Source organism: Chanos chanos, chromosome 8, assembly GCF_902362185.1.
Source record: "Chanos chanos chromosome 8, fChaCha1.1, whole genome shotgun sequence".
In the NCBI taxonomy this organism is placed as follows: domain Eukaryota; kingdom Metazoa; phylum Chordata; class Actinopteri; order Gonorynchiformes; family Chanidae; genus Chanos; species Chanos chanos.
Genome location: NC_044502.1, coordinates 35,627,568 through 35,644,399, shown reverse-complemented (window position 1 = coordinate 35,644,399; position 16,832 = coordinate 35,627,568). Strand labels below are relative to the sequence as shown.

At 45.8% G+C, this 16,832-nt stretch overlaps 1 protein-coding gene across 1 annotated transcript in view; it reads right to left on the bottom strand.

Moving 5' to 3' along the window:
- Positions 1-456: 456 nt before the first annotated feature.
- The window catches only part of LOC115819642 (neural-cadherin), an 85,604-nt gene continuing 69,228 nt past the window's right edge, over positions 457-16,832 (bottom strand). The window contains exons 17-33 of the mRNA XM_030783143.1: positions 14,426-14,709; positions 12,213-13,830; positions 11,577-11,670; positions 9,659-9,843; positions 9,137-9,372; positions 8,290-8,567; positions 7,358-7,572; positions 6,254-6,381; positions 5,650-5,777; positions 5,429-5,552; positions 4,779-4,959; positions 4,447-4,613; positions 4,014-4,278; positions 3,085-3,265; positions 2,617-2,870; positions 1,253-1,410; positions 457-933 (exon numbers count right to left, since the gene is read on the bottom strand). Of these exons, the coding sequence (XP_030639003.1) occupies positions 457-933; positions 1,253-1,410; positions 2,617-2,870; positions 3,085-3,265; positions 4,014-4,278; positions 4,447-4,613; positions 4,779-4,959; positions 5,429-5,552; positions 5,650-5,777; positions 6,254-6,381; positions 7,358-7,572; positions 8,290-8,567; positions 9,137-9,372; positions 9,659-9,843; positions 11,577-11,670; positions 12,213-13,830; positions 14,426-14,709 (4,973 nt within the window). The remainder of the gene's footprint in view (positions 934-1,252; positions 1,411-2,616; positions 2,871-3,084; positions 3,266-4,013; positions 4,279-4,446; positions 4,614-4,778; positions 4,960-5,428; positions 5,553-5,649; positions 5,778-6,253; positions 6,382-7,357; positions 7,573-8,289; positions 8,568-9,136; positions 9,373-9,658; positions 9,844-11,576; positions 11,671-12,212; positions 13,831-14,425; positions 14,710-16,832) is intronic.

Below are 16,832 nucleotides of genomic sequence, written 5' to 3'. Positions count from 1 at the left end.
TCAGACAGTGGTGATAATTTCCTCCTTCCTGTAGTCACATGACAAAGTCATCAGTGACACCGTCATACCCTGTCATGGTTTGCTCAGACAAATATCCTTTAAAAGAAAGACCCAGTATTCTCACAATGTATGATACAACCATTTCAGCATATAACAGGCTCTTGTCCCTTGGCTTTGTTCCCTGTTTACAGAATATTTCAAGGCTAAAATAAATACAGTACACATAATGGTTCATTGAGAACACTCAATAAATAAAGCCCATCTATACTCAAAGCTCCAATGAACTGACACTAAAGGAAATCTCACAAAAGAAGAGAAACTGAAACTAGACTCTTCCCACTTCTTCAAGACACCAATTTTTTCCCCCCTTTTTTAACTGATATTCAAGTTTGGACATTTCACACAAATGGTCAGGATCATTATGCTTAGAGCTCTGTAGTCAGGTGTTGTTTATTATTATAGTTGGTTCTGATTCTGGCTTTGGCTCTGTACTGCTTCCATATAGGTGAGGCTCAGGTCTGGCCTGCGATATAACTCGCTCAGGCCCTCGAATTTGGATCCCCAACGGCGAAGGGAGTCATAACTGAAGTTGTCCTCTGGGATGGCCGAACCCAGGGAGCTGAGGCTTCCGGCAGACGATCCCGTGCCTTCGATGCAGTACACGTGGTAAGTGTCCATGGGGAATGCCAAGCTGTCGTTGTCTGCTTCCCAGATGATCCGAGACACGTAGCTTTTGAAGTCCACAGCGCAGTGGGCCGTGCAGCCTGGGTTGTGGTGGTAGGCGTGTGCGCCTCCGACCACTAGAGGGCAGCCTGGGTGCACCTCCTCCTGCGATCCCTGCGAGGACTTGATTAAGGGGGCGGTGGTACAGGACGAAGACTGAGACAAACTGGAGCACAGTGGTCTTTTCAGCTCTGTGATGTCATAGGCATTCTGGTTGAGGGGGCAAGTGAGGAAAACACAAACAAACAAACAAACAAACAAAAAGGTGTTAAGGACAGCACTCTTCAATCATTTTACCTTACCTTGCTCCACTTTGACTACTCTAAAACTCATGTGCAATTCTCCAGCCATAACCGTATCTTGTATTTCAGTCACGGACGTTTCATTAAATCATAATAAAACAGCACTTTGAAAACCTTTTTATTGTACAAAGTCATTGTTGGCCTTGATCTAGATGGAAATGATGGCAAATCAATATTTCCCCTCCGGCTGTGCAATGTTCATGGCTGGCCAGAGCTGTGGTGTTTACCTGGTCCTGCTCTCCACCACCTTCCTCGTTGTAGTTGAGGATGTTCTCTCTAATGTCCTCCCAGCTCTCGTGTTCGGCTGGAATGTGGTAAACCCCTCTCTTCCGAAACTTATTGCGACTGCCCTTCTGATTCCACACCGTCACTGCCACTAGCACGGCTAGAGAGGGCAGAGAGAGAATGAGAGTGAGAGAAGACATTAGTGTGTGACGGGGGGAAACACTGAAATGCCATAAGGAGGGAAGAGGAAGAGAGAGAGAACGAGAAACAGGAAGTTAATGATGAAGAAAGAGAGCTATGTGTGGTAACCACATTGAGAGAGGGACCTATTGTTTTTAAACGCTAATTCTTTCCAAACATTCGCATTCCCAGAGTCTGCTGAAAATGTATGTGCACGTACGTGCGTGCATGCGTGTGTGTGTCTGTGTGCGTGCATGTGTGTGTGTGTGTGTGTGTGTGTGTGTGTGTGTCTGTGTGTGTGTGTGTGTGTGTGTGTCTATGTCTGTGTGTCTGTGTCTGTGTGTGTGTGTGTGTGTATGCGTGTGTGCGTGTGCGTGTGTCTGTGTGCTTGTCGTAGTAGAGCAGAGAGAACTGTGTCACCATCTCGATCCGGAGGTTTCTCTTTTTAGCACTAAAACCAGATTCTCTTGTTTATTCACTTAGCTGTTGACAAAGGATTGGCAGCAATTTCATCTGTTTTCAATTAAAGTCACAGAGACTGCGAGAATCTGAGATCTCTCTCTCTCTCCATTCACAGGCTTGCGAATCGGATTATATGCCCATGAATGTCAGGCAAATGTCGTGCGATGCCTCTCCCTTTTCTCGCCTTCGCTTCATGCACTTTTTGTTTTACTCTCCTTCCTGCAGGCACATAGTCGTTTCTGTAAAAAGGATTTGCACATCTCTCTGCTTGGATTGCCAGCCTGTGATCTGGCTGATATGAGCGTTAAGAGCGTAAGAGCTGGCAGAAGGGGCCTCAGGGTACATCCAGTCTTGTCGCCAGCTCACCTGTCAGCGTCTCGTCCTCACCTGCTCAAGCTTTATCGCTCCAACCCACTCCACGTTTTCTTTCAATCTTTTCTGTCGACCGCCCTAATAAAAGCTACCCGAACACTCCAACTTTACTGACACAAATATGAGCTAACAAGCTAAAGCGGTAAATGGACTGATGTATTGACGTCTCTTTTAGTGGCGCTGGCTTCCTCTTACATAACCCGACTCCGGTTGATGAGGACAGAACTGATGCACAGAACAATGTGTTTTTGCACGCTCACGTGTTCCACGCATGTGTGTGTGCGTGTCTGTGCGCGTGTGTGCATGTGTTGCGGTGTTGTGTGTGTCCGTAAGGATAAAGGGTGGTAGTTACCAAAGAAGACGAGCAGGCACATGCTGATGGCGAGGATGGAGCTGGGACTGAGGGCGGCCAGGCGGAGGGCTTTGACCTGCCCGATTTCGCACCATTGCCCTTTGAAACCCGAGGCACAGCGGCACTGGTAGCTCTTGGTGGACTGTGCCACGCAGGTGCCCCCATTGCGACAGGTTGAATGTCGGCATGGCGATGGGGCACATCGCTGGAGCCCAGAATCCTCATCCGTCACCGCCACCTGGCCAGCCGGACACCTGGACAAAGAGAGGGAGTATGCGTGTGTGTTAACGCCCAACGGAGGATACGGCACCGATGAGCACCGATGAAGAGTAAAATGATGTTTTGGAGCATGTATGGAGAGACGTGACCAGCACGTGACAGACGACTAAAGCCAACGATGAAGGTCCTTCTCTTTCACAGTGAGGGATATGAATCATGAGTTTGTAGAGTTAATAGGCGTGGACTCACCGACACTCGTGTTTCCTCCACAGATCCACGCAGAAGAAAGGGCTCATACAGGGCTTGCTGCTGCAGGCATCAGAGTGGCATCCGGCCTGCACGCCACGCCGTTCCAGCACCGTGCTGAACTCAGTGCTCTGGCCATCCAGTGGCAGAGAGTGACCATTTAGCCGCACATCCCGCATGCAACCTACAGATACAGTAAACATCTCAAAACCTGCACACACAGTAAAAAACCTTACAACCTACAGATACAGTAAACATCTCAAAACCCGCAAACACGGTAAAAAACCTTACAACCTACAGATACAGGAAACATCTCAAAACCCGCAAACACGGTAAAAAACCTTACAACCTACAGATACAGTAAACATCTCAAAACCCGCAAACACGGTAAAAAACCTTACAACCTACAGATACAGTAAACATCTCAAAACCTGCACACACAGTAAAAAAACCTTACAACCTACAGATACAGTAAACATCTCAAAACCTGCACACACGGTAAAAAAAACGTACAACTTACAGATACAGTAAACGACTCAAAACCTGCACACACAGTAAAAAAACCTTACAACCTACAGATACAGTAAACGACTCAAAACCTGCACACACTGTAAAAGACCTTACAACCTAAAGACATAGTTAAAAACCTTACAACATGTAGTTATAGTAAAAACTTTACAGCCACAACTGTGTATAAATGTATACACTATGTATTAATGTACACAGTGAGTCCTAGTAAAGAGGAGAAGAGAGGGGGTGAGAGGAGAGAAGAGGAGAGGAGTTGAAAAAAGGGATGAAGAGAAGAGCAAAGGAATGACATAGAGAAGAGAACAGAGGGAAAAGCAAGAAGAAAAATATGGAGAGAACTGAGAATGGAAGGAGGACAAGAACAGGGGAGAAAAAGGGGCAGAAAGACCTATGTGGAGGTTTACCTTGGAAGTCTCCATTTGCACTGTGAGACACACTGTTTCCCAGCAGCACACTGGAGGGGTGTACCACTATCTCCCTCTTGTGACCTAGTGCCCCAGTGACCTCTCGTGACCCGCCGCCCTGCTCTAATCGCAGAGTGAAAAGGTTGTCGTTACGACGTAAGCTGACGAGGACCCACTGACCATGGTCCACACGATGGCTTGGAAGCTTCAGAGAGTGAGCACCGTCACCCAGATTGGCACGCACACTCAGGTACCCATCTACTACCTGAGAGAGAGAGAGAGAGAGAGAGGGAGAGAGAGAGAGAGAGAGAGCGCGTGCGAGAGAGAGAACATCAATAAATGTCTGCAGGTTATAGATTACGTTGTGTTTGTGTGTTAGTGTATGTGTGTGTGTGTGTGAGAGAGAGAGAGAGCGAGAGAGAGAGAGACTGACCTCTAGTATGATGTATTCATTGGAGTCGCGGGAGGTCATGCTAAGCAGGCTGCTGGAGGAGGTGCGTGTTCTGAGGAGGAGCTGGGCATAGGTCCGACGGGGACTTCCACCTCCTCTCAGCTGGTATCGCAGCATACTATCCTTCTCAAAGGACCACTCAGGCTGGACTGTGATTCAAACAACAGCGGCACTGTTAGACACACACCGCCAGACACATCGCTTTCAGCCTAACTAGACTAAGCAATAAAACACATTTAAAATGACATTTTTTCTCTCTGAAAATCTATCTTGTCTAATAGGAAACAGATATTAAAAGGCTTATGTTGGCACACCGTTTTCGCACTTGTGTCCGCTGTACCCAGGGTGGCAGTCACAGCTGAAAGAGCCCCATTCCCCCAGGCATTTTCCATGGACCCCACAGGAGGGTCCCCCAGCAGTTAGACACACCCCATCGGTCAGGCTGCACCCAGGGGTACTGTTCTCGCTCTCCGCTGGGCTGCCCAGGTCATACACCTGACAGAGCACAAACACAAAACACTCTTAGTCAGCAGCACACTCTGGTCCCCCCCACGACCTCATTGACTTTCTGTCAGAAAGTAGCTCAGACAGAGGACTGTGCTTTCCCTGCCAAAGACCAGAAAGGCTACAGGGTCTTGCCCTTTGTCAGTGACCTGCAGAAATGCCCTACATTACAAAATGCAGCTGTCACACATGGGGAATATCTGTAAATTAGAAGACTGCTCTTTAATTTACTGTGTATTTGGGGGATACTGCTTAATTCTCTCTCAGACAGTAGAGTCTGCATCTGGGATCAAGCTTGAAATAAGAAAGGAGGAGAGAGCAGACAAAAAAACAATCCCTGTTTGACCTCTCATTTTATTGTAATGTACACCACTTATCAATTTAAGAAGCTAGGGTTTTGGGCTTGAGAGGCCGAGATGGAGAACAAAGGATGGGGGTGAATCGTAAGCAGAAGCAGTACCTGACTGTCCACCACCAGGTTCCTGAGACAACCCACAAAGCCCTTGTAGTGTGTGTGCGTTCGCCGAAGTGGATGCGTCCCTTTCACTCCACCCAGCTGCAAAGGCTGGTTCACATCCAAAAACCTGGAGAGAGAGATTAAAGTGAGTTTTTTTTCCCCCTCCCAACATGACCACGCATTTATATAAAGATGATGTTTTGTAACTGGCTCCGTCTTCCGACCTCTCGCTGCCTGGAGTCTCTCCGGACGCTTTGCACACCGACTGATCTGTCTCTGGAACCTCCACCCCCAGACCTTCCACCTCGTTCACCATAGCCCCAGAACAGTGGTCCAGAATCATCTGCACCATCTAGATTAACACACACACACACACACACACACACACACACACACACACACAGAGCCATGCAGACACATACACACAAAGTAAGACTCTGGTCCACTTTAACAGGGTCTATGTTTGACAACCTCACTCTGCACTAGAGGTTAAATCTCATTATGGAACATTCTCCCACTAAGTCCCTGAGATGGAAAATGTGTGGGGGAAAAAAGACGGAAAGGTTATAAAACACTTAACCTGTAAATATTGAAGGAATGATGGATCTTCCCTACATGATGGGCTTTTTCATCTCAACTCAATTGAGGTGAATGGAGAGACATTAACAAAGAAATTCCCTTTTGAGACAAGCTACTGTCTCGCTCTATGCCACGTGGTCTTGGCACTTAGTCTCTCTCCTACTTTACTTAGAACATCACCCCTCTCCAATTTCACCGCTCTAACCCAGCAAAACCCTCTTAACCCAGCTGTGGGGGTTGTGGCCAGACCTTGCCGTCGCTGATGATGTCGATGTGGTGCCAGCGGCGGTCGGTAACGGTGGCTCGGGAGGGGAGTTGAAGTGTGAGTGTGCCTGAGCCGTGATTCACGCTGAGCGATGGGACGCCATTCTTCAGCTCTGTATAGAAACATAATTAGAGACCAGCCCCATTAAAACCAGAGAACACAGCTCACAGTTTGAGTGCCTGGGTTATAACTATAATGCGCCGAGAGACAGCTGTGTGTGCAAAATATGCACTTGTCCTATGTAAACCAAATGATTCACTGACCCCTCATTCATGTGTATTTAAGAGTCTAGAAACACTCTTCAAAAAAGCGCAAGAGGTTATGAGTTGTTAGTTGTCAAGAAATTCTCCAAAAGTTTTCATTTCCATTGACGTTTCAAAATGAAATTAGGCCCTCTCTTTTCTCACTGGTCGTGTAGAGCGCGTGTAAACACATCAACTGTTTATGACCTCATCGACCTGATGCACCGATTGCAGACACTGGATTGAACACCACTGGTGAAAATGCTTTGGTGCAATCAATTTGTGGTCAAATTCGATTTGCTGTCTCCAGTGTTGGGAGTATGGGACCAATTCGATAATTACACAACTCAAAAGCAACATGAAACAAACTGATGATGTAAGCTTATTACAGTCCCCCCCCCCCTCCCCCAGTTTAGTTTCTAAACTTGGATGGGTGTGTGATAGGGGGAGAGAGAGGGACAGCTGTAACAGACTCCAAACACTATCTGACCTTCAGTGGTGGACAAATGTCAACCTGAATGCTGTTGGCAACTCCTCCCTCCCGGTGCTGAGCACAGCTGTTTTTAACTAACTGATCTATGATTAACGCCTGAAGTTTGATGATGTTTTGTCACCCATTGATTTTAGCCATCTAATTAACTGGCGAATGAAATTAATTTCTGCCTCGGGTCATGTAAAATGCTTAAATCATCGTGATATTGATCACGTCTTGAGATGCATGGGTTTTTCATTTTCAAGACGCTTGCGCTTCACCAATTTTCCTTGCATGCACTGAGTATAAATACTTAAAACTCACATCCACTGTATGGCTCAGGTTTGGTTCTCACACAAGGTTTGTGCTCTTACCCAGTGCAATGAAATCTTCTCGATCTCCGGGTTGTGGTACTCCCAGAGGGCCGTTGTAGAGAAGGAGTCCATTAGCCAACTCTGTGATGAACTCCAAAGAGATATGGCTTTGAAAGCATGGCTTTATGGGAGGAAACCAGGCATAGCCATGGCCCTGGAAACTGTGTTTGGTCTGCTGGCATGTAGGTCCGTCAAACATAGGTGGGCACTTACACCTGCCATGTAAAAAACAAAAGCGCTAATTAAACCATCTTTCATGTTCTGTGGACATTACTGAGAACCAAAGAAAGCACGGACAGATCAAGCTTCATAGATTCGTGAACATCAGGCAGTAGACTAAAAACAGCCTTGAAATTGAGTAAGGTATTACGCAGAGCCAAAAGAGACTATAAACAGCTTGCTCCCACTTTGAAACTACTGAGTTCAATCATTTCAAATGGCTTCAATTAAACGGTCTCTTAACATAAAAGGGTCGTAAGATTTTATTTGAACATCGAATATTGTTTTAAAATTATATTCTACGATAAAATACAGTAATTCAGTGTTGTAAGATTTGTCTGCATGTAGTTATTTACAAGCTAGATCTAGATCTAGTAATTAAACCTTATTAGCACCACACCGCATGATACAATTTTCCATTGGAGTCAGTGAAGTTCTCATTCTGTCTATCTAAATACTAGGACTAAACTGTGCTTCAGATTACACATAATGTGGCAGAAATTCAACCAGAATTTAGTGGCGAGAGTTGACAGAGTGGACAGAAGTAGAAAAAACTTTTTTAATCCATTAAAGGTTTTTGATTATCACAGCTGTCTTATGGGGTGGGCATTCCAAAAAAAAAAAAAAAAGGTGGGTGGAATCCAAAAGAAACCTCGGCACTCCAGAAATGGTCTAATGATATGAAGTCGTTGGCCTGGTGACCGATAAGCTACCTGTAGCCTAGCGCGCTGTCCACACAGGTCCCTCCGTTCAGGCAGGGGCTGTGAGAGTATGACGAACAGGACAAATGCTGGCGCTCACGGGCCAAGCAGCCACACTGGGCTATGGAGGAGGCCGAGACAGACACCAGGGAGGTGTTCCCACTGTTAAGAACGGTAGGGGTGTCACCAAACACCACCCGGGTGGAGCAGCCCCCTGTCTGGCTACAGTCCGTATAGGCACACTCATCGACCCCCACTTGAGAGATGGTCACACCCAGGGCTGACTCCAACTAAGAGACCGAGAGACAAAGTTCCAATTCACGCTCACAAGTGATGCAGGTGTGAGACCTTTACACTGATACTTTCACAAGGTCATAATAAAAGGTCACAACCGTGCCATTACAATATTAGGTCTGAAATCATTGAAATTGTTTTTCATTGTATGCGTGTGTATGTGGTCGTGGGTGAAATTAGGAGTGTCTGAAATTCTCCATGCTCAAGGACAGTCCATCTCATGCTTTATAGTCAGTTCTAAAGCTGTCAGTGGAGCTCTTAGCTGTGTATAAACATCAGCCAGGGAAGACAGTTAGCATCGCACTGTGCTCCCTTTTGCGACTGATTTATAGAGTGGTGAATTCTTCATAAGGAGCCAGTTGTTTCCTGTCTCTTTCCCTGTATCTTTGGCTTGGGACAAAGTCTGCTGGCTTATACCTTAAATGGTTATAAAATATTTATATGTTCTTGTTCAGTGTGTTACTGTGAGACAGTTTTCATATGTGTAAATCTTTTTGTCTGCATGCAGATGTGTGTAGGAATGTGAGTGTGACTGATTATGTTTATGTATATTTTCTCTGGTCACCTTGGCCTTGTGAGTGGCCACATTGCCGTTGAGTTTCTCAGCTTTGTAGTATGGCGAACCATGGGCGGCGAACCACACGCTGATGTGGTGTGATGATGGTTGGCTGCTATTGGCCACGCTGAACACATGCACCTTCTCAAGCTCAGTTTGTAGGATGTCAGCCAGCAGTTGCCTGAACCGAGCATATTTGCTTTCCTGACCTGCTGGTACCAAGAAAAAGTCCTCCACCGATAGGTCTGCAGACACACACGCACACACACACGCACGCAGACAGCAGCAATCACAAACACATTCTTATTCACTTCAACCTCTTGAATGTATGACAGTAAATCTATAGCACTTAGTCCATAGCTTCAGGGAACAGTACACATGTTAAATTTACATGGATTCATTTAATGGACAGTCTCCTCTATACCGGCCAGTTTGACTGAATGATGTTCAAACAGAAAGCACCACGGTAAAGGTATTGTACTCTCAAAGCTAAGGAAACATGAGTTGGTTTAATAGAGGTGCAACACTCACTGGACAGCCTCACAGATCCTGCATTCTGAAGAGCCTCCTCCTTCAGGTCCATGACTGTCACTTCCACAGTCGAGGTGACGTCTGGCCAGGTCTTGTCCGTCACTTGAACTTGCAAACTGTATGTGCCCAGTGGAGTGCCTTCCTTGATGCTCAACTGACCAGAGTTTTGGTTAAGACTGAACTGTCTGAATGGGCAGAAACAGATGGATGGAGGGAAAAAGAGAGAACTGGTTAGTCTGATAATGAGGGTGAATTTGTTTCAAATGACACTTCTTCCCTCAAGTGAACACCTTTGCTCCTGATACCTGTCAGTACACACCTATCTATGGAATCAGGCATCATTAAAATGGAAATGATGGGAATCAAAGCCTGTTCCCTCTGCATTATTAATGCTAGTATCTGTATCCCTGGGAGCTCTGCCGTGTGCTCTTGTGCTAGTGCCACTGGTGGAGATGATATGGGAATGACATGCATAGGTACACTGCCTCTATGAGAGAGGCTGGTTGTGAAGTGAAACAGGGTAATGTTCCACAGCACTTTCTCTTTCTCGCTCTCTCTCTCTCTCTCTCTCTCTCTCTCTCTCTCCACTCCTTATCAAAATAAAGTTACAACAAGTTACAACAGAGAGAGATGTTTGACCGCCAGGTCATAGCTCTGTCTCCTCCATTCTGCCCTTGGTCAAGTGGACTTTCCATCATTAGAGTGCAGCTGTCACTTTGTAAAAGTCTGACGGAGGATAGAGGTGAGACAGTGTCACTTCAGCGGTGAGGCTTAATTGTAAACTGCTGAGAAATTGAAAACTTCAAGTTCAGCTCCTGTGAACTTTCCATGAATTGTTCAAGAGGGGATCATGACAGTAATTTGAGAGAGATATGCAGAGAGACGTTTGCACAAGGGTGCAACGTGGTATGTTGTTTGAGTGACACATCAAAACCAAAGTTTAACCCTGGATACAGCCCTGATCTTAATGTTTGCCTCTCTCACCACCATTCTGCATGCAAAATCTAGCTGATATGGCCACAGGACCAGTCACTCACCTAAAAGTGGGTCTCTCTAAGTAACTAACCAGTCATATGTCAAGATTTTTAGTCAGCTGATGTTAACCGACAGAATGAGTGCCTCACTACCTAGCTCTGCCGTCAAGGAGCTGTATCTGTCAAGGTCGGCACACTATCGTTGGCCTGTGTTTAAATTAGATTTTAAAGAGTTCAATCATGTTCACATAATAGCAATCGAGTTCCAAACTGGTGGTGACCTTCAGCGTCTGTGCCAAATTAGGTAATTAAATGTCAAGTAAGCAAATGAAACACTGCCCTGGATCGAAGAAATGCAGCTGATGCCAAGGGTTGAGTCACACCAGCAAGTGCTCAGCTGCTAATATATTAATGTTCTAATTATCCAAATTAACATGGGCAAATACACTCCATAACAGTCTTTGGGAAAGCTTTTGAACAAACAGGATTTACATAGAAATAATGGTGACTGATCAAACTAATCTAAAGCAGCCCAACCAACTGAGAATGACTGAAATGCTAAGTTTCTCTTCTGTTCTACATTCTTTCATAGTGGCTTTTCAGACATTTGCTTTTTTTTTCTGCTATCTTTGCATCTTTGGATCAAGGATAAGCTCATGATGGCACACTTCTTCTCCAGATTACTGGCAGCTTATTACATTGTGCCTCCAGCTACCATCGGTTTTCTCATCAACTACAAGAGGAGAATCATTGCCTTGCTTCACAGTGAATTTGGAATTCCATTCTTTATGAAGTATTAATAATGGAGTGACAGACGAGATGAAGGAAAGCTAACACATGCAGTCCCTGTTCTCTCTCTCTCTTTCTCTTTCTCTCCAATTGTTACATGGCAGTTGCCATGGGAGGGCCCTGAATCAAACTTCAATAAAAAAAGATCAAAGTACCTGGGGGGTTTGCCCTCAAACTTGTAAATCTTTTCGCTCCAGTCGTCAAGGTCAGGGGATTGAACCTGTCCAAGTACAGTGGTTGGAAGTGTACCTGGGGAAAATACATAATGAGGTTAAAGAGAGGGAGCCTCATACTGCTTGTACAGTACCTGAGGCTCTGTGAGTGGAAAGGGAGGAGGGAGAGGCTCATCTTCCAGAGATAAGGGGAAAGCAGAGTGCTTCATTGGCACTTATAGAACCGTTTAGACTGTGCAGTGTTTGGGGGGGCCAAAGCCATTAGTATGCAACGTTGCCATTTCACCAAAAGCAAAATCGAGTGCTGTAATCCTGTTAGGCATGAAATCAACAGCTTTTAAAATGGCTCCTGTTTATGTGCCTATTAAACCTGGGACTTAAGTAAATTGTTTGCTTCATGCCATGTTTGAGCTACATGATGAATTCTTATTAAAAGGTTAATGCATTTACATCTGGGGGAAAAAAAACAGTCAAGGTAACACCATGTTTCCACCTGCATGTTTTAGTAAGCTGACAGATGGTTTAAAATGAGCAAACAAATGATATGGAACAGAGAACACTACCATAGGTGTTCAAACACTTTTTTCATCTACAACACAATACTTCCAGTGCACATACCTTCATAGCTGTACAAAATGAACTCTGTGTGGCCTGGTGTATGGGGATGGTCATTTCTATCTCCAATGATAACAGTCAGTGTACTTGTGGAGCTCATTGGGGGAGAGCCACTATCAATCAATAGAATTGGCAGCAAGTACTGCTTCTGTTGCTCCCGGTCAAAGGTGCGAAGAGCAGTAACCATGGCACTACCATTCTTTAGGTCAGTCAGGTTGAAGTTTGTCACATCTGAGGTCAGCATGAGCAGCCTAATGGAGAATGGTGCTCCATTGGGTGAGGTGTCTCTGTCTATGGCATGCAGCAGAATGGAAGTATCATTCATATGGACAACCTGAGGGGCTGCTGCATTTTCCCATACAATGGGATGGTACGGAGCTTCAAATTCTGGTCCATTGTCATTCACATCCTGTATGGTTACTAGCACAATGGCAGTACCAGTGAGAGGTGGGTTGCCCATATCTGTGGCAAGGATCATCAGCCTGTGTTGAGAAATCTTCTCTCGATCCAGAGAGTCAGCAACAACTACCCAGCCACTTTTATCCACCAGGAATTGCTGGTAGGGGTCAGACTCTGGGGCTATACTATAGGAGAACTTTCCATTCTGACCGGAGTCCAGATCCATAGCGGTAACCTGGGCTACGATGGTTCCAACTGGTACATCTTCAAACATGGATCCTGCCTCATAAAACTGTGGAAAGAAGACAGGAGCATGGTCATTTGAGTCCTCCACCTGGATGACGCAGTAGGCCAGGCTGAAGAAGTCTGCATCCTCCACTTTGACAGTTAGATTGAAGATACGTTCATGGGGCTTCTCAAAATCGATCTTTTTCTTCAGTCGAAGCACACCACGGCGGTTCACTTTGTCTGTTTCGATGAAGAACTTGCGGTCCTCGTCTCCACCAATGATACTGAAGGTCATGGCAGCATTTTCACCTTCATCTCCATCTGTGGCAGCTACAGCCAACACTTCACTGTTGATGTCCAAGTCCTCTGCCATAGAGGCCACGTAGACCCTCTGTGTGAACACTGGGGTGTGATCATTGACATCCGACACCACTATGGTTGCCGTTCCAGTACCTGAGAGCCCTCCTCCATCCCTGGCCTCAACTACCACAAAGTAACGGTCCTCCAGTTCCCGGTCTAGAGAGCGTAGTACAGTGTAGATTGTTCCTGTTGCTGGATTGATGGAGAACAGGTTCAGGTTTATCTCATTACGGACGTTCTGCACTATACGGTAGGTCAGAACAGCATTCTTGCCCGCTTTTGGGTCATCCAAGTCAGTGGCACGCATCTCCATGATGGACGTGTCTGCTGGAGAGTTTTCAGGCACGTGACCCACAAAACAGCTGTCTGAAGAGCACAAGAACACGGGAGCATTGTCATTGATGTCACGAACTTCCATCAGGACGTCAGCAAAGCCGGTGAGACCCGACCCATTCTCGTCAGTAGCCAGTACAAGAAAACGCCACGCAGAGTGTTCCTCTCGATCCAGACGTTTCTGGGCATAGATCCGACCAGTAAGTTCCTCAATGGTGAACTCACTCCCAGCACCTTGCCCATGTAAAGAGTAACGCAAAGCACTCTGGTCTGCCTCCTGATCCGGATCTGTAGCCGATACCTGAAAAAAGTAGATTTCAGCATTAATAACTTGCATTGTATCACTGACAGATGGACTGAGCCAGGGACAGACGTGTGGAGATAGATTCAACACATCTGCCTCAGAACACAGGAGGCAATTAAAAGTTAATAGACACAGCAAAAGAATTCACATAATTCTCCTTTTCTCTCTCCAGGTTTGTTTACACAAGCCTTTGAAGTCTTTTTTTTTCATTCTGACAATACAATAGACGATGATATGGTGAAATGCTAGAAGAGGACGACAGCTGAGGCCAGGTGTGTCAAAATATTCATTTCAAATTGGATTTTTTTCCCTCCATCTTAACTCTGAAAGCACATTAATAAACATAACAAAACACTTCAAGGGAGCCTGTCACAAACTCAAAACAATTTAATGCATCAGACAGGAAGCACACATCAAATCAATTCCACCTCGGAGGAAAAAGCTCTGAGTGGAAGTTTCCTTGACATATGCCTCTCTCAAGGATTGTATTCATATCTACTGCAATCTGTTCCACTTTCAAATTCTTCATTACAATTCTTGCTATTCACTGGTATTGTTATACGCAGCCTCTAGCCGCATTTTGACTCCTGACCTCCAGTACTAGCACGGGGAGTTCGGTCAGCTCCTCCGTGACGCTGGCGTGGTACTCCGTCTGGGTAAAGATTGGTGCCTCATCATTTTGGTTGATGACGTTGATAACCACCATCGTTTGATTCTCCCATTTTCCGTCCGAGGCCACCAGCCGAAGCTCGTAGCGCTGAACCCGCTCGTAGTCGAGCCGCTGGGCAATGAATATTGTGCCAACCTCTGGCTCCACGTCAAATGTACCCATAGTATTCCCTGAGGTGATCTGGTAGCGCAGCTTGGCATTGGCTCCTGTTTGGGAAGAGGGAATTGGGGATTTGTTAAAATCTTGAAGAGAGTTTTGCCAGGCTTAGTTTGCTTGAAAGAGAATGTCAAACTGAATCCCTTCTTATTTGATAAGTCAAGGTCAGTTAGACAATAAACATAGTAAGAAATGTCACATAAACACCACTCACACAGACACTGGCTTTTCTTCTTGCATCATTTACTCATTGGAGAGTATGTACACATACACAAAACTTTACTTGTAGCATTTTATTGACTCAAAAATTCTGTTTGACTACCCATTCTAAATGTATTAGCCTTCACTGTTCTTTGATATTTAAAGCAAAATAAGAAATAGACTGAAATATTAACTAAATGTTTCCCAGACTTCTGCACCACTATTCATAATTTGCTGATGTTCCTTAGTACAGGAATTTAAGGCAGATTTGCATCAGTGCTCCATATCCCTTTCAACTTCTCTTGTTTTTAATATTTAATAATTAAACACTACTCGGGCAATCATAATCAAACACCAGTTCACAGGCAAGTGGGCAACAGAAAATTCTTGTAGAAGAAACCCCGCTCTGTGCTACTGGTGAACATTATCACATCTATGTAGAATGAAATACCTTTAATGTTTACAACAGTAGAGAGCCACTCAGACAGTGGATCTGATTAATGTGTGTTAAGAGGCAACCTGGCAGTAACCTGGACAGACAATGCCTCCCTCTCCATCCCTCTAATCCACGCTGTTGCTTTGCCGCCACCCCCCCCCCCCCACTTCCATTGGCCCCTCTCTCCTGCTGCCCCCACCAAATCAGAGTCTCCCCCCAAGTGCAGTAGGGGGAGCAAAACTCTCAGGCGCCAAACCTCACTCTGGCCCTGTTTACCAGGCCAGATCAGATTTTATGAGACAAACACCATCTGGGCTAGATGTGTTAGGATTTCATTAGAACGTGTCATGCACATCCCGGGCCTGCCGCTTTAGCGCGTCCGTCAGAGCGGCGGAGCGCAATGCGCTGTGACATTCACTGAGGGGAGCTCAAGTGCTTTTGCCCGCAGCAGCATCCTTAATGAACAGCCAGGCCATATGGCCACCCCCCCTTCAGCACAGCCGGGTCGTGACGCCTCCGTCTCCCCAGTACGCACTGTAGCACCTCTACTGGTGATACGCAACTTCCCAGTTTAGCCTCAAGTTTGAAGAATTCATGGTGCACCTATCCAAAGTACCTAACAGCCCTACTGGAAATATCCTTTCTATTCTTGTCAGTTAGCCTCAGACAACTCCTAAACCCCCCCCCCCCACCCCCCCAAAGACCTTCAACTTATGCATGAAAAAAAGCTCTTAATTTCACCCATTTTCCATCCTCTTGAAAATCAGTTCACAACTAAATGGATGATTTTAACAAAGACGGTGAAACTAATCAGCTTTAGGAAACATTTAAAGGGACCATAAAATTCTTCTATTCCCCACAGATCAGTACCTAATTATTTCAATTCCCCACTTCCATCTGGGGTGTAATAAGAAATATGGAGGTTTAATGGGGAAGCCATTCAAAGCGCTTTCCAAAGCAGAGGATGGACAGAGGGGCATCAAACTCCGATTTCCATTCTCCCTTCATGACACTCGTGAAATATTATCTGTCAAGAGGAGGCTGGATGTCCATTGTCAAATTAGCAGCGAGGTCATCTTGCCCTCATCACCTCTCTGAAAGCACCAGAGTATCATCTCTAATGAAGTTTCAGACACCTGGCTGATGCATCGGCGTGGCCGTCGGCGCGGTCTTGCCACGCCGTTTGACGTGACTCCTCGCAGTACCTGATTTGTCACGCATACGTAATATATGCGGTGGTGTTGCCATGGCGAGAGCCATCAAGGCCCTGGCTGTTTGTTTATGTTGACAGATGAGCACAGGTAACCTTTTGTCCACATCTAGACTGAAAACAGATCAGGCATGGTAATCCTATTACTGAGCTGCCCAGGAGTGACATGCCGGAATGTTTTCTTCCACCTCCTCCTCCTCCTCCTCCTCCTCTTGTTGTTGCCCCCAACACCATGCAATGTAGGAAGTGTTATGGGGGTGGGCAGACGGGCAAGCTGGCATGCTACACTGGACACTGAGGTGATTTGTCCAAAGCTGTCTCGCTTA